Source organism: Echeneis naucrates, chromosome 22, assembly GCF_900963305.1.
Source record: "Echeneis naucrates chromosome 22, fEcheNa1.1, whole genome shotgun sequence".
In the NCBI taxonomy this organism is placed as follows: domain Eukaryota; kingdom Metazoa; phylum Chordata; class Actinopteri; order Carangiformes; family Echeneidae; genus Echeneis; species Echeneis naucrates.
In genome coordinates, this window is record NC_042532.1 from 21,943,762 (window position 1) to 21,963,260 (window position 19,499).

At 45.6% G+C, this 19,499-nt stretch overlaps 4 protein-coding genes and 1 non-coding gene across 6 annotated transcripts; 2 read left to right on the plus strand and 3 right to left on the minus strand.

The window, feature by feature from the left end:
• Nucleotides 1-50: 50 nt before the first annotated feature.
• znf839 (zinc finger protein 839) lies at nucleotides 51-6,701 on the plus strand. The gene is made up of 10 exons (XM_029493212.1): nucleotides 51-1,046; nucleotides 1,556-2,605; nucleotides 3,080-3,217; nucleotides 3,320-3,433; nucleotides 3,515-3,607; nucleotides 3,823-3,969; nucleotides 4,059-4,163; nucleotides 4,283-4,376; nucleotides 5,169-5,292; nucleotides 5,381-6,701. The coding sequence occupies exons 1-10, from the start codon at nucleotides 279-281 to the stop codon at nucleotides 5,931-5,933; spliced, it is 3,186 nt and encodes a 1,061-aa protein (XP_029349072.1). The 5' UTR covers nucleotides 51-278; the 3' UTR covers nucleotides 5,934-6,701.
• Nucleotides 6,478-10,024, minus strand: cinp (cyclin dependent kinase 2 interacting protein). Its single transcript, XM_029493226.1, has 5 exons — nucleotides 9,230-10,024; nucleotides 8,642-8,756; nucleotides 8,155-8,284; nucleotides 7,147-7,276; nucleotides 6,478-7,037 (listed from the first exon to the last, which is right to left on the minus strand). The coding sequence occupies exons 1-5, from the start codon at nucleotides 9,234-9,236 to the stop codon at nucleotides 6,835-6,837; spliced, it is 585 nt and encodes a 194-aa protein (XP_029349086.1). The 5' UTR covers nucleotides 9,237-10,024; the 3' UTR covers nucleotides 6,478-6,834.
• On the plus strand, nucleotides 9,255-12,341 carry LOC115035425 (uncharacterized). Its single transcript, XM_029493224.1, has 4 exons — nucleotides 9,255-10,314; nucleotides 10,460-10,651; nucleotides 10,846-11,056; nucleotides 11,141-12,341. The coding sequence occupies exons 1-4, from the start codon at nucleotides 9,660-9,662 to the stop codon at nucleotides 11,373-11,375; spliced, it is 1,293 nt and encodes a 430-aa protein (XP_029349084.1). The 5' UTR covers nucleotides 9,255-9,659; the 3' UTR covers nucleotides 11,376-12,341.
• On the minus strand, nucleotides 12,043-16,991 carry dkc1 (dyskeratosis congenita 1, dyskerin). 2 transcript variants are annotated; one of them, XM_029493221.1, is made up of 15 exons: nucleotides 16,927-16,991; nucleotides 16,078-16,130; nucleotides 15,921-16,007; nucleotides 15,332-15,423; nucleotides 15,061-15,245; nucleotides 14,877-14,941; nucleotides 14,389-14,515; nucleotides 14,120-14,250; nucleotides 13,763-13,906; nucleotides 13,571-13,691; nucleotides 13,246-13,364; nucleotides 13,041-13,144; nucleotides 12,762-12,804; nucleotides 12,518-12,673; nucleotides 12,043-12,330 (listed from the first exon to the last, which is right to left on the minus strand). In XM_029493221.1, the coding sequence occupies exons 1-15, from the start codon at nucleotides 16,940-16,942 to the stop codon at nucleotides 12,271-12,273; spliced, it is 1,503 nt and encodes a 500-aa protein (XP_029349081.1). In that variant the 5' UTR covers nucleotides 16,943-16,991; the 3' UTR covers nucleotides 12,043-12,270. The 2 variants fall into 2 exon arrangements, with proteins under 2 accessions (XP_029349081.1, XP_029349082.1); XM_029493222.1 differs by having other exon boundaries at nucleotides 16,078-16,127; nucleotides 16,927-16,972.
• On the minus strand, nucleotides 13,468-13,542 carry LOC115036479 (small nucleolar RNA SNORD83). The gene has a single exon (XR_003840404.1). It is a non-coding gene; the product is annotated as a small nucleolar RNA SNORD83 (small nucleolar RNA).
• Nucleotides 16,992-19,499: the final 2,508 nt, after the last annotated feature.

Here is a 19,499-nt window from a genome sequence, read left to right on the forward strand (position 1 = left end):
ATCCGGTCCGGAGGTGAATCCGGTCCTGGAAGTGCAAGTCTCCACTCCTGGTCTGTGCTAAGCTAGGCTAGTTCAAAACTCCCCGCTAACGGTTACATGCTGCCGTTATCATCGCTCCGTTAATGACGGCCACCGTCCCAGCGAGGCGTGTTATCTGTCTCCACAGAATTCGTTTACAAGGAATTTTGTTTCGGTGGTACCGACCGGCGACTGTGTTGTTTTGAGTCACTGACTGGCCCCCAGTCAGAACCGAGCTAACAGTTAGCCTCAGAGTCAAAATGGCGGACTACGAGGATGACAGCGGTTCGGTCGGAACAATAACAGTCGCTGAGCCGCAGCCGCCGGCGTCCACCTTCCTTCCTCCGGCGGAGAGTTTAACGTCAGCGTCCGCTGCTCACATCGCTCAGACTGGAGGGACTTTTTCTGCAGCGGCCGCCGACAATAGCGCCCAGACCGGGTTCGGCGCAGACGGCGGTCCGGCGGCGGAGACTATACCGTCAGGATCCGGAGCTCAGCTGGCGGACTTCTTACAGAGCTGCACGGAAGAGCAGAGCATTTTGGTGGGCACAGAATTCACGGGCCTGGGCCCGGACCTGGTCAACACCACCATCATCTATGTGCAGCCAGACGGCAGCCTGGTCGAGGGCTCCGGGCTGACGGCAGAGGAGCAGCAGGCTCTACTGGACCAGCTTACCAAGCAGCAGATCGTCCCGGTCTCTGACACCGAGGCCGCCCAGTTGCTCCAGCAAAGCCAGATGGTTAAAACCGTACCGGTCCACAACGCAGCCCTTGACCCGAGCCAGCTGCAGCAGGTCATCAACCAGGTGACCAAGTCCCAGCAGCAGGTCCACGTTCAGGTTCCTCCACAGACTGGAAAGCAGCAGGTCCAGTTTTCCCAGCAGGGTCTGAAGCAGCAGAAGCCAGTCCAGGTCTCTCAGCACAACTTGAAAACCACCACACAGAACAATGCCTCCCAGCAGCTGAAGAGCGTCGCCCAGCAAGTGGCCCTGCAGAACTGTGGCTCAGTCCAAGTGGTCCAGAAAAAGGTCATTCAGGAGCCCTGTTTAAACATTAGACTGACACAGGTTAAGGTTACGGTGAGCTATCCTAACCCGAGCTGGGCTACACTAATCCAGTCTGACCCACTCCCTATCTCTGTATGATGGCTCTACTCACCTGTCTGTTCCCCTGCCAAAGCAGGGCCCTACACAGACATTAATGTTCACTGAGATAATTGGTCCCCAACTGGAGGGTGGAGGCCCTATCAAGGGTCATGGGATGAGTCTGAGCTGCCTGAAGGGCAGTTTATATCCTCAGACATCCCACTTTTACTTTTGATGGCCTGCTGGAAGATGTCTTTTTAGGCCTTTGAAAATAATAATAATAAAAAGATTTTGTTTTGTTAGATGTTAGAAATGTTTGTCATTATTTTTCTTAATTATTCAGAGGAGCAGGAAGTCCACTTGAATAAAAAGAATAATTTTTGTGTCAGTCTTTTTAAAGTTAAGATCTTGTTCTTAAGCAGATTCTGTTTTCCCATTTTCTGTACTTTCAGTCAGAGCCTGTCAGGATCCAGATCCAGGTTCCTCCCAAACAGGAAATGAAGCCTGGCCCTGCTCTGCAGCAGAAAAGTGTGGCTGTCAATCATCCGAAGATGAAGCTGACGGCTAATGGCAATGTGAGCAGTGCTCAGATCATCCACATCCAGCCTGTGGTTGGTCAGCAGAGTCAACAGTTCTTCTTGCAGCAGAGTCCAGGAGACCAGCCCATCCAGCTGCTGCTGCAGAGCCCCGCCCCCGTTGTTGGACCTCTTATTCCATTGGTACACAAGCTGACAGGCCAGACAACACCAGGCACGGCTCCCAGTCCTGGTCAAAAACCTGTAGCATCTCCCATCAGAGTCCAAGTTCCTTCCGCTGTGAAGACCCCAGCCACATCCATCATCAGAACTCCGCCCAATTCTGCTGCTAACACTGTTAGTGTTCCACTTATTAAGAATCCTGCTAATGACACAACTACAGCTGCAAGTAAGAGTCCAGTTAACCCCGCTGCAGTTATCCCAGCAGTCCCAGTACAGGCCATCACACCTACCCAAGGTGGTGTGCTGCCTCCCGTGCCCACAGCCCCGAAGGACAGAGAGAGGAAAAGGGTAAAGAAGAGGGAGAAGAAAACGGCAAAGGTCCAGACCAGATCTGGTCGGGTGTCAAGACCACCAAAGTACAAAGCCAAAGATTATAAGTTCATAAAGACAGAAGACCTAGCTGATAGCCACCAGTCCGACTCTGACGATTATTCTGACATGAGTGTTGAAGAGGAGGGGGAGAGTGGGAGTCATGTTGGCCCTGCCTCCGGTGAGTCCACCTCCATAACATACAGCCACAAATCCAGGTCCCACCGCTGCCAAACCTGTGACAAGGCCTACATTGGTCCTGGAGGCCTGAACCGGCACTATAAACTGAACCCGACACATGGAAATCCCGACCCACCTGACAACCAGCTCAGCAACATACATGACACACTGAGAGATGTCAGCCAATCACAGGATATCACAGAAAAGGAGGAGGATAAGAAGAGGGACAAACCTGCTGCCATGGCAACCAGTAGAGTAAGAGAATCTCATTTACATACTGGCTAGATACAATTAAATGACTGGTTACTGGTTGATCGACTGGTTACTCATTTGTTAATAGACTTGGTGATAGACTTGTGAAGTCCAAAATCCATCCAACGTCATCAATATATATTCCTATGTGTACATTTAGTACTTGTTGTACGCTATTCTTTTGTTCTTTCTTTTCATTAATTATTCATCATTATCTGTTTCTGGGTCATGGGGGGTGCTGGAGCCAATCCCAGCTCACATTGGGCGAGGGTGGGGTCACCCTGGACAGGTCTCCAGTCCATCACAGAGACTTACAATCACACTCAGCCATACGGACAATTTAGAGTCACCAATTAACCCAAACATGATGTCTTTGGATGGTGGGAGGAAACCCATGCAGGCAGAATCCTAACCTTTAGCACTGGTTTCTTGCTGCCTGGTTTTTATCAGCGAAATTTACTTCCTGTCTATCATCAGATGGAAGCAGGTCCAGTGGCAGCTGTGGGACTCAGAGGCCTCCATCAGCGGGGGCCTGGCCGGCCCCGGGGACGGGGACGTGGCAGAGGCCGAGGCCGAGGACGGGGCCGAGGTCGAACACAGGCCCCACCTCTTAAGGTGAGTTCATTCAGTTCACTGAACTGATCATTTATCAATGCTATACCCGAATCAGGTCCCCGACAGCTACACAATCACTTAATGTGATTGATTCACTATCAGGTGACCATGGGCCTCATTAGTAAGCGGGGTCGACGTGGCCGGCCCCCAAAGCTCAGCGTTACCTCGTCGACAGCAGAAGAGCAGGCAGAGAAGAGACGAGCCCGACTGCAGCAGGTAGGAGTACGGCAGTAAGGATGATGTACTGACCTGAACACACGAGCTGTTGTTTCCATGATTACAGTGTGTTGTTTACAGCTGGTGGAGCAGTGTGAAGACGAGGAGCTGATGGACATTGTTCTTCCTCGTTTGACCAAAGTGTTGAGTCTGTGGGATCTGCTGCTGGCCAAGGTATAGACACCAGTACTACGCACACCACACGCTTGTAAGACATGCAGTACACACCTGTACAACAGACCCGTACTGCATACACATATAATAAAGCACTGAAAACGGAGGGATGATGCAGGTATTACCCAAGGTCATGTGGTTCCTGAACATCTGTTCTTCAGACTGAAAGTCCAGATCCTCAAATACTCTGAAATCATTTTGAATCTTTTCCTCAGGTGGAGCGTGGCGGTTCCGCTCAGACTCGTTTTCCAGACATTTACCGTGAGTATGAGTCCCTGCAGGTTCAGGTGAAGCAGGCTGCTCAGGATTACATCATCAGTCCACAGGGCGGAGCCATGCCTCTTGAGATCAGGAACATTGAGGTGAGAGCTTCTCTTCTCCTCTGTGTGACTGCGATCTGCTTCCTGTCCCAGGTCTACAACCTGGTTTGTGATCGGTCTATGTTGTTCAGGTCGCTAGGTCCCTGGGGATTCTGGATGAAGTCAATAGAATGAAGGTGGTGGGTGGAGCTTCTCCGAATTCGAGTCTGATCAATAAGAACATTCGATACATGGAGGTAAATTAGCTTGCAAGGCTAGGATCGAATTTCTGGCTCAAGGTAGACTTGGTCCCAGCAATTTTACCTGGATCCTGATCTGCCAATGAGGTTCTGATTGCAGAACATATGTCTCTTAGAATTCCAGGATGTTGCCGCCATCCAAGAGATTCAAGATGGAGAACTGCGTTCCAGTTCAGCAGAATGGTCTGGCAACACTTAGACCAGGAGCAGGTACTGCATTCCTACTGCATCAGTACCAGGGCTGAACAATTAATGAAATTTAGACATTGCAGTTAACCAATCTCAAAAGGCTGCATCATGTAGAAAATACATGATGCAGCAAATTAGACTGGAAACAGAGGCATAACTCCTCCACCTCTTTGTGAGTCGGTGAGACTAAACAATGAAGTGAGCTCCTTGGTGCTCCCCAGTCAGAAGTGGCCTCAACTGACTGTGGACACGCCCAGTTAGGAGGTGATGACGATTTGCATGTATTCAGCCCCAATGCAAAGACAGGTTGATCTGGAGATCAAGAAAGCTCAGCATTGATGTTGCCAGTCATAATTTCTGCAGCTTCCTCATCATTCTCTTGAGTCTAAAAGACACTGACATCAGCTCATAGTCCCACATGCACACTGTTTCATTTGAGTGGCCAATGAAGTAACATGATACGCGGTCCTCTTAGAATGGATATGTGAGATGCCATTTTTTCACAACCTTGTCCTTATGTACGTCAAATCTGATGTCCTGGGTTGTCCTCATGGAGCCACGTCTTAGTAAAAGCAGGTCAGGTTACTCTTTTGAAAACCATCCTCATGTCTGAGCAGCTGCTGTCAATTTTATTAGTCTGTGAACTGATGACAGTAATAACTGTGAGCCACATCAGAAGAAACAACAAACCTCCACCAGCACTTAGAAAAAGTACAAAATCAAATAGCAATTTACAATTAGATATTTTCCCCAAATCATCAAGTCCTAGTCAGGATACTTTCCATTTCAACATGTCTTTGTGACCTGACCTAGGTGGGGCTGCTGTGACCCCAGTGACCCCTGGCTCCTCTCTGAAGTCCTGCTCAGTCTCAATGTCTCCTCTGGTGGTTCCAGACAATTCCAAACTGCTGAGCACCTCAACTGACTCCACCTCCAGGTGAATCAACCCTGCAGTGTCAAACCTAGACCAGGTCCAGCAGTCTGGTTTCTGGAGGGATGATGTGTTTCTCTGTTCTCTTCCTCAGCTCTTCTTACTCAACCGCCACACCTATAGAGATCAGTCCAGGTGAAGATCAGAGGGCAGGGTGTCTGCAGACTGCAGTCCAGACAGAGCCTCTGCCACCAGGCCAGGACCAAGTCCTGAGTTCAACTGACATCGTGGCCCAGATGAAGGAATTGGAGAAGGCTCTTGGTCCAACCACCGAGACTCCAGCTGAAACAAAGATACCTGGATCCACCAAAATCCAGACACTTGAGTCCAACACAGTCCAGACTCTGGTGTCCTCTCAGCCTCAGCAAAAGGAATCATCCCAGTGTGAGTCCAATACCACAGATCCATATGAGGCCAAGGAGCTGCAAGAGGGACAGGAGATTTACATTCAAACTGAGGGTCTGACAGTCCAGCTGGCAGAGCCTGGATCAGACCGGATCGTCATTGTCAATGGACCAGATGGGACCACTATGCACATCCAGACTCCAGAGGGAGTCCCCCTGGAGGCGGTCCAGGCCTTGCTGGGCATTGAGGCATCAGATGGAGACAAAACTACTCTGAACAAAGTCCAGAGCGATCCAGACTGAAAAGAACCAGAACCTGACCTGAACCACATCACACTGATAAGAAACCAGATGTTTCAGATGGTATTTTTAATGTTGAGCGAAAACACCTTAAAACTGCAACGGTCCAAATACCTGTCACACACTTGTCAGTCTAACCAATAAAACGCAACAACTTGGCGTTAACAGGCTTTTGCAGGCCCCCCCCCCAGGATAGAGAGGAGGCTGACAGGTCTTCAGACTGCTGGTCTCTGTTGGATCAAACACACCTCCACCTGTTGGACATGGTCCCTTTTACATTAAACTGAACTTCCTGTTCAGCTTGTTCCAGATCTTCCAACAAATCATCTTAGTTCATCTTGATGTTTGGTTCATTCAGTTCTCACCTTTGATGATGTCATTGGCGGCTCAACAGGAAATATAGCTCTTCCTGCTGAATTTTAATGAATCCAGAGTGACTGTAACATGTAAACTTTTCCTTCTTCGGATATTTCCATATTTGGACGTATTCGTTTAATGTTAGAATCTGGTTAGTTGTTTATATGTAGATAAAAATGAAAAGTTTAAAAAAGGTTGCACTATTTTATTACTTTTTATAAAACTTCACAACAAAACAAGAAGTAAATTGAATGTTTGTCATTTTTGGAGATCGAAGGACTGAAAGTCGTTTGAAGGAAATCAAATTTTATTGATTTGTCATCTTGATGGTCACAGTTCTGAATGAGTTTAACACATTTCACGTTCCTCCAATAAACTGATGTGACAAACTCAAACCAGCATTTGTCACTGATGTTATATGCTGTCTTCTTAGAATCTGCTTAGGTCTGGTTGACATTACAGAGTCCAAGTCCATCAGTTACCAAGACCAGTTATTTACTACTGAATTCACTCTATGCTCTGACAGGCAAATGGAAGACAAATGACATCACAGTGGGCGGTGTCCAGTCTCCAACAACAGAGCCTCCAGGGTCAGCCTGACCTGGTGGGGTATAAAAGGCTGATACAGCCAGCAGGACAGGTAGACCATGCAGAGGTCAGAGGTTCCAGTGTGGGCAAGTTCCTGAAGAATTGTCTGCTTCAACTTAAGTTCCTGACTGAAAGATTTCCATAAAGTCACAAATGACAATTCTGGAATGAGAAGAAACGTCAGACCATTTAACCTGGACAGGGGCAACCTTCTGACTCACACCAGGTGAATCTCCCAGTGCGATGCTATCACTTAAACAAGAACACTCACCAAACTGTTTCATGTTCCAGGTGTGAAACAGAGGAAAAGTTCTTCCTTTGGGTCCAAACTGAAAATCCTCCAGGTCCTGAATGCCTTGTTGTGATGTTACAAGATTCTGCATTTTTGTCACTACGGTGACCTAATAGGAAGAACATAACGTTTATTGCAGTCAGATGTCAGACCAACTACAACCCCAGTTTCCCAAAAAAGTTGGAATGCTTTATAAAATGTAAATAAAAACAATACATCGATTTTCATCGATGTTAAATGTTTAAACTGAAACATTTTCTAATAGATAAAGAATATGATCTCATTTTGAATTTGATGGCACCTACGTTTCTCAACAAAGTTGGGACAGCAGAAAAAGAAGGCTGGAAAAGCAACTGACACTAAAAAACAGCTGGAGGAACAGTTTGCAACTAATTAGGTAGTAATTAGTTAGGCAACGCGTCACTAGAATGATTAGGTATAGAAAGAGCATCTTGGAGAAGCTTGAATAGGATCCAGAAATTGATTCTACTTTGGGCCAAAGTTAATTTAAAATTGAATGAATAAACAGTTGGTGACAGAGGAGGGACAAACTTCCTGAGAGAGGCAGAGCCTGCCGGAACTGATGGGATTGAGAGAGAGACTGCAATAAAGCTGTATGCAGAAAGATACAGATATACAAAAGGATTAATGACTGGTACCATTAATTGTAATTGTCGGCAGTAAGTTTGAAAAAAAAAAAAAAAAAAAAGCAGATGAAGTGATATTAGAAATGATTAATAACAAGAGTTAATGATAACAAATGGTAGCCAATAGAATCCTATAAGAGGCAAGAATGGGGCAACATTATCAAAACCCCAGTAACTTGTCTCCTCAGTTCACAGATGTTAAGGGACTGTTGTTAAAAGAAGAGGGGATGCTACACTGTAGGAAACATGGCCCTGTCCCAACTTTTTTGAGATGTGTTTGTGCCATTAGGGGAAAGGTTAGGGGTTAGGGGGTTCTTATTGAAAGAAGTTAACATGGCACCATTTTGTCAATGATCTCTTGAAGTTTGCAGCATTCGTTCTGGAGCTCAGCAGCTGCACCTGTTCGAGCTGACAGAGGTGAGGATGGTGAGAAAGATTCCTCCAGGAGCTGCCGCTGATCGCTCTGAGAGCTAAAGACAGAAGTGACATCAAACTGATGAAGTATTGAAGGTCAGGAATTTGCAGGCAGGAAGTGGTACAGGTGACGTAACAGCAAACATTAAATTGGCTCTTCAGATCAAAGCAAAAGAAAACCAGACTCAGGAAATTCAAAGACACCACTCCAGTGTCTGGTTCATGTGAACAACAGTGTGGCATAAGAAGGCACAGGTCAAGTACATTGTGACTTTAAGGGTTGGACAAGGGCGGGGTTTTATCTGGGATTCTGCTTCATAAACAGAAAGAGGGAAGAAAAGACTGAAATATGGATTACGGTTTGCTGCATAATGAGTGAACATCTTTGGTAATTATCAACGAACTGAACTCACAGCCTCAAGTTGACAATGTTAGCTGCCACGTTGAAGCCGTTCTCATTGAGTCTTTCCCACCTCAGCAGCAGGTTGTGCCAGTCAGCTGCATTATCTTTGATCTTTCTTGCACTTCCTGAGACAGAGAGAGCTTCCTGTTTTCTAGGTCCACCATGGTATCAACTAACTCACCTGAGAAGATAGTCTACCAGCTGTCATTCATGAAAACAACTGAACATTTTATCGAGCTAAAAATTCACATGTTAACATAATACTGATGTCAGTGGTGCTACCAACTAGGCTATCATCCACAATCGATAAATATGCAGTCTATAGAAACATATTCAAAAAGGCAATCCATTGGGGAAAGTGTTAAATGTTTTTTAAAAAATTCCGGAAATATGTTATCAATGTATTTACGCAAAATTGTCAGACTTTGGCATTAACTCAAAAAAAAAATCCACACATAAATAAATGAAAACAAATATGTAATAAAGGGGAATGAAATGGAAAAAGTGTTGAACACAAAGAGAAAAGCCCTAACCCTATAGTGAATATAGATTTTTAAATCAAACTATCGGCTCATATGATCAGCAATTGTTGATTTACCCTCCATTTGATCAGACAGTTAACGCTACAGATCCAGCTGGCGCTTCCTGGTCCTTCTTCTTCTGTGGTGATTCTCCGGAGGGTTGGGGTCCATCCAAACTTCTGGTCTGGCACCTCCCGCTGGTCGCTCGATTCTTCTTCTCTTGTGTGTTTTTTCGGCAGCACGGTGGTTGCTCGATGGTTTTGTGTTGTCGCCGGAACCGCCAGCAGCCGTCGAACCGACCTGAAGGCTGAGCTGCGCAGAATCAGGCGGAGCGACGCCTCCCGCCACTCACACGCTCTTTAATAATGACGTCACAGGAAGAAGGTGAGCGACGACGCGCGCGCTCCGTTTATCACAGATCGATCTGAACTTATTCTCAAAGTCAGGTGACATCAATACTCGGTAAGACCGCTGATCTGACGTCAGCGTCGACGTGTGAGGTCAAGGATGGCGTCAGTGCTGCAGCTTCCCGCCGAGCTGTGGCTGCACGTGTTCAAATTCTTGTCCTGGAGAGACAGACTGAGCATGCGCCTGACCTGCTCGCACTTCCGCGGCCTGCTCGACAAGTCGAGCTCCTTATGGCGGGAATTTAGCCTCGTTCTGCGGGACTTCTCCAGGTACAACCGCCAGTTCTGGCACAGCCTGGCTCAAAGGCACATCAGCAGCGTGTCGGTGCGTTCTGGGAGGAGGAAGCAGCTGAGACAGCTGTTCACCTGGCTTCCTGCCCTGCACGCCCTGCGACTGGACGAATGGACAGAAGGAGGCGTCACTGAGCTCAAACTGTTCCACCGATTACAGCGTTTGTCCATCACTTCCTGTTCCACGCCACTAAAGAACCTGGACTTCCTGCTTCCTCTGAGTCATCAGCTGACTAAGCTGTGTGTCTGTAATGTACAACTCACCTGTCCACCCTCTTACCTGTCATCCACCATCAGTCAGCTGACCTGTCTCACCTCCCTGGTGCTACATCACAATGGCAATCTGAGAGTCCCGACGCTCGGTGGAATCCTGACTCACCTGACTGAGCTCAAACATCTATCCTGGTCCATGATCACCTACAAGACTTTATCACATGACTTCTTCAGCCCTGCCCACCTCTCAGGTAAACAGGTGACCCTGATTGGCTGTCACCCTCAAGCTGTGGTGTAACTCCTGCAGGTCCATCCAGGTTCAACCTGAGGACAGGTGGAGGGCTCAGGATTATTAATGCGTACAGGTGTACACAGGTGTGTTGTGTTGTTCGGCAGGTGGTGGCGCTCTGAAGTTAACTGACCTCCAGCTGTTAAATTATGACGCCGTGGTGACACAGGAAGTCCTGCAGCCACTGTCCTGCCTCCACAGCTTGTCAATCTTCCATCTGTACTCGGTACCTGGGCCCATCTGTCACCTGCAAACATGGCTGACATCGCTGCCTCAGCTCCGCAGCCTCAGTGTGCACGGTCAGTTTAAACATCTAACAAGACTCCAGAATTTCAGCTCTAATTGAGACTTTGGCCAAAATATTACCTTTTTGTTTGATTTGTCAGCTGACACTTGAACATTAAAATGGTTTCACTCTTCTGTTTGTGGAAATGAAGTCCCTGATTTTCAAACCAGAGTGATGTCACGTAACCTCAGTCTGTCTGTCCAATAGGAGGCCATGCTCTGGCGGTGTTTGCAGGCTTCCTGCCATCCTCCCTCCTCAGTCTGACTCTCTGTGTCGACCTGCAGCCTGAAGACCTGCAGGTGGTCTCAAGGAGAGCTCCACACCTGGAACAACTACACTTGGAGCCCTGGAGCTCGTCCTCCAACCTGATAAGACTCCTCCCACAGTTGTTTCCTCACCTGAGGACGCTCCGGATCAGGTGAGTCTGCTACCTAACAAATTGTTGGTTTCCATAGTGATATTCTGGCTGATTTTTTTTATTTTCATTTTTTTGGTCGTTCAGACACAACCATGTTGCAGACAGCGACTTCTTGCAGTTGCAGCAGCTGCAGAGTTTGGAAACACTGGAGGTTTTGGACTCTTACTACAGACCTGACCCCACAGACCCCAGCTGGGTTGTCTATGAGCCAAGTCCTCGTCTGCTGCAGCTGATCTTGGACCTGCAGAAACTGACCAATTACAGAGTCCAGGTCATCACCACCTCACAGAGAGACCTGCTCACCTGCCATTGTGTTTAGAGGCTTAAGGAATCCAAAGAATTTAGTCAGTGGGAAATTATTTATTGTATGCTTTCTATTACTGCTGCATTATTGGTAATTCAATGTTGAATGGCATCAGCAAGACCAGCTCTTGTCTTTCTGCCTGTCTGCTTTAATGACTCACTGCCTTACTGTCCGACTGATTGACTGCATGTATCCAGTAAAAGTTGACTTGTGCAATTTCACTGCATAACGAAGTTTGAAATGTTAAATAATTAACAGGTTGGTAAATCAAACAGCCAGTAGGTATGATTGTAATATTAAAACCTTTGATCCTCTTAAGTGTTAACTCCTGAGGTGGAACTAAATTCAGTTTTAATGTATTTACTCAAAAATATATATATATATATATTAAACTCACATGAAGTGTCTTTTGTATTCCTCATGGCTATTTAGAGAAGTATTTATTATTTAGATTAAATGGAGCCATTTGCATTAAACGGGACATGGGATAGCACCCTCCCCCACGCTTTTAGAGCATGAAGTAATGTCATTGTGTAGCTTACAGGCAGCACAAATGTCACATTTTATCTTTAAACATTTAGACTCAGTCACAACAACCTCAACCCTCCAAGTCATCCAGAATCACCACATGGAGAAGTACAACCTTAAAAAACAGCCAATCTACATTTTAAGACAATGCAAATACAGAAAAGACTTTTATTTTAAAATTACAAACAAGTTTCCTGTTCAGGTATTTACAGCAGGGGAAAATTTTTATATATATATATAAAAAAAAAAAACAAAAAAAAAAACAACAACAAAACGAGTCCTCTTTCTGTATTCACACAGTTCATTATTATTCATCTCAATTCTTTGTGTCCAGGCATTATCAGTGAAGGTGGGCGGAGTCTGACATTGTCTTGTTGACCCATTAGTCCGATACATCACCTTTCTGTTTCTTCTTCTTCTTTTTCTTCTTGGCACTGTCAACCTGCAAGTAAAGTAATGTTAATGTAGGATGTGAACTGAGGCTTGGACAAGTTGACCAGTTCATTTTACATGAAGAGATGGTGAATAGAACAGAATTTTAAATCTATCAGTCAGATGCATTTGGGCTGGTGATTTGGCCCAATAAAACAGCACAGTTCAGACTAACATTCTGTCAACAGTTCACAAACCTCTGTTTCAGGTGCTTGCCCCTCCCCTTCCTCCATAGGCCCCACCTCTTCCAGTTTGGCTCGCTTCTCTTTTTTCTTCTTCTTCCCTTTCTTGACTTCTTCCGCTAAGGGTGTTGTTGCCACTTCATTATCACTATCTTCCACCTCCCTCTTCCTCTGTGGAAGACAGGTCAGATGTCAGAGGTCAAACAGCAGGTTCAGCTCAAATGATAAGTTTTTTCAAACTGAAGATGACTTTACTTACTTTAGCTGAGGCATCACCGGACTCCTCCTTCACCGTCGCAACACTGTCAAAACAAAGGGACGTGTTAAGACGTAGTTTTTGAATGTTTAACCTGCAATGAGGTCACATGACTGTGTTCAGGTGAGCCACAGCGCCAAAACCATCAGCGCCAAGAAGTTCAGACCTGAGAGTTCCTGTAGCAGAGCGACTCCCTCACACAGCACAGCAGCTGAGCGAGAGATAACTGTCTGCATCACATCAATACACCTGTATCGGGTCCACCCAGTCCTCGACATGTACCTGTAATCCACATACTGATTCTTCCAGTCTTGTGGTGTGCTGCCATTTGGTTTTCCGTGTTTGTCCAGGAGTCCTTTCTGAATCATCATCTTCTTTTGACTTGCCTGGTTTATACAGCAACAACAACTACTCACTGACCAATCGACTTCAGGATCAATTTACTGACACCCCCCCCCCCCCAAAGGGATGAATGACCTAGGGTTACCTTTGGGCCCAGACCCCACTTCCGTGGATATGTGTCCCTCTCCATGATGACCCGCTTTATCTTTGCCACAACACCATGATCACACGTGGAGATGACGGCTGTTGTCATCAAAGCAACCGCTGGAGACAGGAAGGGTGAACTAGTCACTGTTCAGGTCTTAATTAGACTAAGTTCAAACAGGCTCTTCATTGTTCACTTCTTAATCTCTGTCCAGGTGAATGAAGCCATCAGAGAAGGGTGATAGATAGATTGGTCATCACAGCCCAAGAGCTAATGAAGCTACTCTCATCATGTGGCTTCAACCCAACCTACAAAGACATCTCACCTGTGCAGATAGCTTCCCCCTTGGTTGTTATGACAACAATGTCCTGGTTGACTTCAATGCCATCTTCATAGCGAAGAACCCCAGGCAGCATGATCTTGGCGCCGTAGCAGATGGCGTTGACCTGAAGATAGTCAAAGTGAATAACCTGGACTGAAACAGAAAATGACAGGGAAACAGACAAGGAAGACTCACAGCGCTGTCCTTCATCACCAGGCGCTTGTGAGAAACCAGCAGCTTCTCCAGCGGGAAGATGACCCTCCTCAGATAGGACTCGTCTTTGTTGTGATCAAACTGCCACTGGGCGTCCAGCACGTCGTGCATTGTCACCAGATTATCCTAGAATATAGTCTGAATTAAAACGTGGCATGTGTGATGTCAGCAGTGGCGAAGCCCCAGATGTACATCTGATGTAATCTGTGCCTCTGCTGCAGATTTCTGTTCCAAAGTTCAATTATCAGACCGGCACCAAGCAGCTGGACTGAACTCAACACTCTGGACCTCAGTGACATCACAGCATGACCTCTGACCTGTGCAGGAAGCAGTGCTCACCTTCTCTCCCAAAACACCAGACCTGACTCTTCTTAGTTCTTGCATTTGACCTCCGACCCCAAGCAGCAGCCCCAAGTGAACACACAGAGTGCGGATATAAGTTCCTGCTTCACAGCTTACCCAGAAGATACCTGCAACACATGGCCTGATTACTGTGACATCCGGGCCTCTGACCTTCGAACCCCACTACAACCACCACCCTACCAAAATATATAATATTAAAAACAGAAAGAGCAGTGACAAGTTCCAATTATGATTGATGGCCTTACCTAGCCTCCTCTCAGGGTCGTACTCAATCAGTTTGCTCTCATAGATCGTTCGAACTCTAAGTTGACGTTTCACTGCGGCAATCAGTGGCGGCCGCTGGAACAAGGCACCAGTCAGTGTTTCCAATGCCTGCGGACAGAAGCACAATGAGAGAAGGTCATGGAAGGCGAAGTTTTTTTTTTTTTTAAATACACATGCATAATGGTGGACTTGTCCTTTACAAACCTGATTGTTTCTGATTTTAACTGTACAGTGAGACAGCCAAGAGGAATGCGAAACTATCCAACACTAACCAAGCGACTACCACAGAAATATCACATTTGCTGGAAACTGAAAATTTGATGACAGCCTTTTTTTAAGAGGAGAGAGCCAGGAAGCACGAAATCAAGTTATTTTTCTCAAATTAACAGAAAATCTTTCAACTGAGACACTGAAACTCACGATTCCTCCACTAAACTGTAGTGGAGGAATTGTATTCCCACTGACTTACCCGAGCCAGCGCATGTTCGCTGTCTATTGCATTGTGCAGCCGAACAATTCCCACATACTCCTTACCTGCAACACACACAGAGAGTAGTGAGGTGGCCGCTGGGTTTTACTGCTCTGACACAGTCAGATGGACATACTCAAACAGGTTTCTCTGACAGTAACAGAAATGGGACATTGACATGTACCAGCGCTCTGCTGAGATTTGACCAATCGTGTGGCTCGGTCTACACACACAATCAGACACCCTGTGACCTTTGGGTCGAGTGTCCCACTGTGACCTGTCTTCTCAACCCGCAGGATCCTGCGGATCCATGCCACCACTTCATGAGACGACGGGTTTGCTGGTTTGTCCAGGTTGATGAAGCCAGATCTGACAGGAAACAGGATAGCTACATTAACTTAGCAATAACATGAACTCAAACTATTGGTAATAATGTAGGTGTATCTTGATGTTACCTGACATAGTCCTGGATGCCCCTCTTCAGGGGGTTGCTGCCGTTTGGAAGGGGGGTGTAGTGAGCTGTTCTGACATTCAGTTTGTCAAAATTCTGCAGAAAACAATGCAACAACAGGACAACTTGGATGGCAACAGCTCTGTCATTTGTTTTCAACAGGAAAACAGATACAAGAAACCTGCGTCCTGCACGAGCTGTTATTTGCAGGGTGTGCGCTGAGGTTACTAGTCACTTGCCATTCAGGCTTATTTTACTTGTTTTTGCTTCACCAGCTGGTGGCTGTTTTCAGGGCGTCTGCATCATGTGATCAGAACAGGAAATCGTCTCGGCAGCAGTCAGGCCAAGTCATTCTCTCCTGTGGTTTTCGGGCACAGGCCAGCAGAACACTGGACTGTGACCTTAACGCCACATTTAAGAGGCCCTGCACCCAGAACAGGAGCAGAGACAACGACAGGTGGCTGCCACTCAGAGAATGGATAAACTGGCTCATCACATCACATGTTCAAGACTAAGGACTGGTAATTCTTATTCAGTGTTGCGTTCAGGAGCAGCTGCAGCATGTCAACACCAGATGAGCTCAGATGTGTTACCTTTAACAGCAGAGGCCACTGGGATGTGTCCAGAGACGCAATCTTGGATTCAGGCTGGATCAGGAAGTCTCCGCTCTGCTGGATCTCCTGTGGAACAAAAACTTGCGTTTTTTCTTTTTTTCTTGAGTGACTAAAGTTTCAGGTTAAACTGACTCACCCCAACTTCTTCTTCACTAATTTTCTTTGCCTTCTTCTTCTTCTTCGTTGCTGCTGAAATACACATTTTGGAAAAATGTCAATCCAGACACTTCATGCTAATGCTGTGTAGTCTGTTTTTAAAAACTAAAAGCGAATTTGGTTAAAACATTGAAACAATGACCGATAGTGTTAGATGAGATATAGAAGCAACCACGTGGCCTCCGTTACAGCACGTGTTTGCTAGCATCCGAGCTAACAAGACCATCTGAACGAAAATCTAAATTCAGCTGACTGACGAGCACGCGGACGGTCCAGTAGGATCGATAAATGAACCAATCTGATTACAATCTCGTTAACTATAACTCAGCACTTAAACACGTGGTTCAACATTTACAACTCCGGTTCGGCCTCCGTGAAATGTCCGTTTGAGTCGTTGATGCCAGAACGATCGCGGTTGGGTCGCGGACTGTTTCCGTCGTTCGAGACCGGGACTGAACTTTGCAGTCTCGTTGGCCACATGTGTGTTCAGCCCGGAGCAGACAGCGGCCTCCCGGGCTGAGAGCTCCGCGTCTCTACGGTGAGAAGAGACTGAAACAGTCAGGACAGAAATCATATCGGTGCCAAAAAAAACCCTAACCCAATCCCGAAGCTGCAGCTTCAGACACCGTTTTAAGGAAGAAGGGGGTAAAAAAAAACTAAACAAAACAAAAAACCCCACAATTTTCACGGTGCAGCCTTGCACCAAACACACGACGCTCCGCATGCTTCGGTTAGTTGGTGAGACCGGAGAGCTCGGTCCGGCCTTAAAGTCAGTAAAGTCTCTGCTGATAAAGTCAATCGATTCCAGTAAAACGTGCAGCGCACTCACCCTCTGTGTCCGCCATCTTGAAGAGAAAGACTGGACTGAGCACGCGACGTCCTGCACCCGCTTCTTCTTCGTCTGCTTCCGTCTTCTTCTTTTGTTGGCAGTTTGTTGTTAACCGGCTTCCGGAAAGGACAGCGCCCAGTGTGGACCGGAATAGAAAACACGATTTCTGGGTAATGCGGATTAGCTTTACCCAGCTAATCCTAAACCTAATTTGGAAAGGTTTGGGCATCTTCATCAACGAGGACTTCCCCGAAGCTGTCCGACAAAGAAGGAAAGAACTGCTCCCAGCTATGAAGGCAGCCTATGAGAGAGGTGATATTACATATGTGAGAAATGGCAAAAGTATTGTTCATCCACCTACCCATTAGTTTTCATCATTGACATTTTTATTTTATTTTGAAGACATAATCACATCTACAGCACATTATGGACTACAACAACTCTGATTTTGGAGGCCTCCATCCTCCGCTTGAGCCGGTCCCGGTGTGTTGCGGAGCGGCGGCGCGATCGGCGATCAGTCCTGGGAAGCGGCTGGGCCCGCAGCGTTTTGTATACGTTTTGTATGTGTGTGGTAATAAAATAAAAACAAGAAACTACCTCCGATTGAGGAGAAAAACTGGTGAGTAATGTTTGTTCTTAAAAAAAGGGAAGCCTACTGTTATCTTTAGCCTTTAATGAATAACAAGTAATGAAAAATAAAAAATAATGACACTACATACAAAATTAAGCGCAACGTTTCGGTCTTTATTTAGACCTTCTTCAGGCGTACAACATGCAACCTAGGAAAATATGACAACAGAGTAATAGAAGCTTAAGCCAATACTAAATATAAGCAAATAAAATAAGTGTTTAATTTATCAGAATGTTATAAAAATAGTTTACTGTTTAAATTTATCATTAAGCGTTTTTAAGTGTACTGGTCCTTCAACAAGTGCAGCGGGAGGTAACAGCAGAACAGCAGAGATGGCAGACTGAAGGTTCAAGAAGGAGAGGAAAAGAGAGTAAATAGGAGTCAAAGAAGTGTATTTTGAGGTTTTTCCACCTTGTTTTTTCATTTTTGGGAGGATGCTTTATCCACCTGCTGTCCGCATTGCTGGAGTCTGTTCATTTTTTTTAAAAAGAGAATTTGGTGAGTCAAAAAGCAAATTGAAGCAGTTTGAACAATTTGTTATGTTATGTTGTGTATTTTGTGCAATGTGAAGTTAAAAGCTAAATAAGAGCATACACGATCAAGTTGCCTCGTGTTGGAGGGAAAACGAGAGCAGAGCCGCCATTTTAGGTCACGGTTTAGATTTAAGTTGATAGAAAACCTACACTCAAAAAACTCACCCAGGGCATGTGTTCGATTAACAAACCAGAAATATGTTCTCTCTAAATTAAGTCATTGAGTTTATGTACATTAAATGATTCATTCTTGTTGGCTTAACATGAATTAAAGAAAAATCAGATGATTTAGATTCATTCATTTCAATCCAATGAGAATGAGGTCCTTCAAATCAATGACTCTGACAGGGATAGCTACTGCGCATGCGCCACGCCCACCGCCGTCAGAGAAAGTACTGGAAGTCGGAGTGGAAAGGTTGACGGAGTCTATCCAGCGATAGTTTGCTATCCGTGATATTAAAGGTAAGTAATTCAGATATATATACAGGAATGTATTTATTTGAAAAGCGTGAGTGATAAATTGTACACATTAGACATTTGTGAGACATATTTTAGTCACTGTTTCTCACCGTTAATGCTAGCTTAACTTAGCTTAACATTAGCTTTTATTTACATGAGGCACTGGGTCAGGGCTAATTCTGTGGCCGAAAAACGAGTTGAGAAAAGAAAAAAAATGTCCGCAACATGTTTTCTATTAGAGTTTTCGGAGTCCGTTTAGCATGTTTGTCTGTGTGTGTGTGTGTGGGGAGGGTGTATGTGCGCGGTCGGTTGTGGGATTTGGCTCGGATTTGGCGCGAGAGCGTCGCTCTGCCGGCGTTTGTAATGGCTCCTCATTTTTCAGCGAAGAGCCAGGCTAAATAACTGATAGACGACCATGAGTTGGAGCTGCAGTTCTGGGAAGGTAGCAAACGGCTGTGTAAATTTGTTAAAACTATTAAGCTTTGAAAGCTGTGGTGCAGTAACTTATGTGTGATCTCGATAAAGACATATGTCCTCGCCAACAGAAATTGTTTCATTAAGGTTAAGTAATAGTCTTAACATTTCAGTGTACGCAATTATAGATATTGTAATTTGCCCTATTCACTATAGAAACAGTGTGTTGCATTTCTCTTTTTACCAGAAATACATCCCAAAATCAGGTAGTGTCCCCTTGCCCGGAGATTTGTATGCACCTCAAAAATACATGGTAAGTTGTTAATATTATTATTATCATTGTGTACCAGTTATCTAGTCGGCATGTAGCACTGTACCGGTAGTTTATTAGGCCTTGCCCCCCACCCCCCTCTCACCCCCCTCGCCCTGTAATTAGGTATTTTCTATTTGAGGAAATATTTATTTATTTATCATATACTAATGTTTTTGATTTTTTTTTCCTTTTCTTTCAGTGACATGTATGTGGCAGTGCAAGC